Below are 2,878 nucleotides of genomic sequence, written 5' to 3'. Positions count from 1 at the left end.
CTTTGAGTGTAGATAGATAAGGAAGATCTAATCAATCAATCAGTCATTTTCAATCATATTCTTCATTATCAATTCATTTGATTCAGCAGTATCACCATCACCATATAGAGCCCTTTCTCCAATAGTGATGGATTGAAGTCGAATCAGATCTCATTCATCATTCATTCAATCATTCATACTCTCAAATACTATCAAATGACAACTACAGAATGCATAATTATCCAATTGAATGGATATGAGAGAAGGAAGATTCTTCAATTCAAATGATTCATGGTACACGAATGAATGCTCTCCAATGTTGATTTCACTCAATTGATCACAATTCATTATCACACATGAGCTTCTCATTATCTTGTTCTTATCGAGCCTGAAGCTCATCTCTTTAATGGTCACACTCTTCAATTCGTTCAATCCATCAATCACAAATCGTTTTTCATTTGCATAACATTTGTAGCCAATGACAAGTCTCTCAATTCCTTTCAGTGAATGAATATCAAATACACTCATCACAATTCCATTATGTCTGATGAATCGATCCAAAGAATCAGCATCTACTTGTGACTCCTTCCTCCATTTCGCACTTTCACTCTTCAGTTCTATCACTGACATGAATGGTGTTCCCAATCTATCTCTTAGTTGAATCCATTCTTCAGTAAGTGAAGGAATGTCTAACTCAAATACAATCATCAATCAGCACTCTCCAATATCACTTTTTCTATATTAGTGAAATTGCTATCTCCTTTGAATGAAGTGAGAGAAGGAAGATCTCATCAATCAATCCACATTAGTCATACTCTTCATTATCAATTCATTCCTTTCAATAGTGTCATAATAACCAAATAGAGCCCCTAATCCAAGAGTGATTGATTGAAGTCGAATCAGATCTCATTCATCATTCATTCAATCATTCTTACTCTCAAATACTATTGATTGACAATTACTGAATGCATGACTATCCAATTGAATGGATATGAGAGAAGGAAGATTCATTAATTTAAATGATACATACCGATTGAATGAATCCACTCCAATATTGATTTCTTTCAATTGATCACAATTCATTATCACACAGTTGCTTCCAATTCTGTTGTTATCATCGAGAGAGAAACTCCAATTTCCAATGATTATACTCTTCAGTTCATTCAATCCATTAATCACAAATCGTTTCACTTTCACAAAACAATCACACCCAATAATCAGTCTTTCAATCTCACGTTCATTCACTATCACTAAACGATGATCTCGAATAAACACTCTTTCATTTCCTTTCAAACAATCAGTGTCAAATACATTCAAATCATTTCCATAATGGCAGTCAAATAGTTTTGTAGTGGAATTGTAGTACTTATCAGTACTCACTATACAATCACTTCTCTCTCGAATGAACTGCTCAAGACAATCAGAATCTACTTATTCACTCTTCTTTCATTCATACTTGTGCTAATCACTTCTCTCACATTCTTGAATGATGTCATAAACATGCCTTCGAATTCTATTCCTTGTTCAGTGAGTAATGGAATGTCTAATTCAAATACAATCAACAATCACCACTATCCAATGTCACTTTCCTTATTTCACTGTAATTCAAATCACTTCCTTTGAATGAAGTCAGAGAAGGAAGATCTCATTATCAATCACACTTCATTCATACTCCTCATTATCAATTCATTCGATTCATATGTTTCACCATCACCATTAAGAGCCCCTCCTCCTAGAGTTATAGATTGAAGTCGAATCAGATCTCACTCATCATTCACCAATCATTCATACTATCAAATACTATCGTTTGACTGGTACAGAATGCAAAGCATCCCATTTCAACAGTGATGAGTGAAGGGAGATTAGATAGATTGAATGATTCTCCTTCTCTTCCAACACATCCTTGAATCACAATGTGCTCAACTGAACTTGAAATCTGTTGCATATGATCAATTCTGAATATCCACAATAATGATGGATGACGAGATAACAAGTGCAAAGATGGAGTCACATAACCATTCACTGTAACAACATACTCAAGAGCATCATCTTCTGTTCATACAATCAATCAATCTCACTTGTGCAACTCATTTCCTTCAAGAACATGAATGATTCTTTTAACTCTATTCCGCTCTTGGTGAGAACAGGAACATCTTATATACAAACAACAACCATAGATACTATCTATTCTCACTTTGTTTATCACACCTAAATTGTCACCATTTCCTTTGAATGAAGTGAGAGAAGGAAGATCTCATCAATCAATCCACATTAGTCATACTCTTCATTATCAATTCATTCCTTTCAACATCTTCATTACCTGAAAGAGCCCCTAATCCAAGAGTGATTGATTGAAGTCGAATCAGATCTCATTCATCATTCATTCAATCATTCATACTATCAAATACTATCAAATGACACCTATAGAATGCATTACCATCTAACTGAATAGATATGAGAGAAGGGAGATCCTTCAATTCTAACGATTCATAATAAAAGAATGAACCCGCTCCAAAGTGAATTTCACTCAATTGATCACAATTCATTATCAAACATGAGATTCTCATTATCTTGTTCTCATAGAGTCCAAAACAGCCCATTCCAATATTCACACTCTTCAATTCATTCAATCCATCAATCACAAATCGATTCACATTCGTAAAACAACCATTTCCAATTTCAATTCGTTTCAATGATATCAATGAATAGTTCAATATCAATGATGACATATCAGATCCATTGAATCCATCACCAATCGTCAGAGATTCAACACAACCAGCAAGAAGCAAATCATAAATTCCAATCCATTTCATTCTCATATCATCATTAACATCAATAACAACATCATCTTTGAATAATCCTTCATATTCAATCATTCCATTTCGATCATACAATAATC

The 2,878-nt window shown here is 33.8% G+C and overlaps 1 protein-coding gene across 1 annotated transcript; it reads right to left on the bottom strand.

Moving 5' to 3' along the window:
• Positions 1-774: 774 nt before the first annotated feature.
• On the bottom strand, positions 775-1,475 carry JH06_5127 (hypothetical protein; the record flags this gene model as incomplete). The annotated part of the gene is made up of 3 exons (XM_014669452.1): positions 775-884; positions 915-1,406; positions 1,436-1,475. The coding sequence occupies 3 exons, from the start codon at positions 1,473-1,475 to the stop codon at positions 775-777; spliced, it is 642 nt and encodes a 213-aa protein (XP_014524938.1).
• Between the last annotated feature and the right edge of the window lie 1,403 nt (positions 1,476-2,878).

The sequence above is a fragment of the Blastocystis sp. subtype 4 genome, assembly GCF_000743755.1.
Source record: "Blastocystis sp. subtype 4 strain WR1 chromosome Unknown seqid_0553, whole genome shotgun sequence".
Classification (NCBI taxonomy): domain Eukaryota; class Bigyra; order Opalinata; family Blastocystidae; genus Blastocystis; species Blastocystis sp. subtype 4.
The sequence above is the reverse complement of the archived record's forward strand: the minus strand, read 5'-3'. Positions and strand labels throughout refer to the sequence as shown.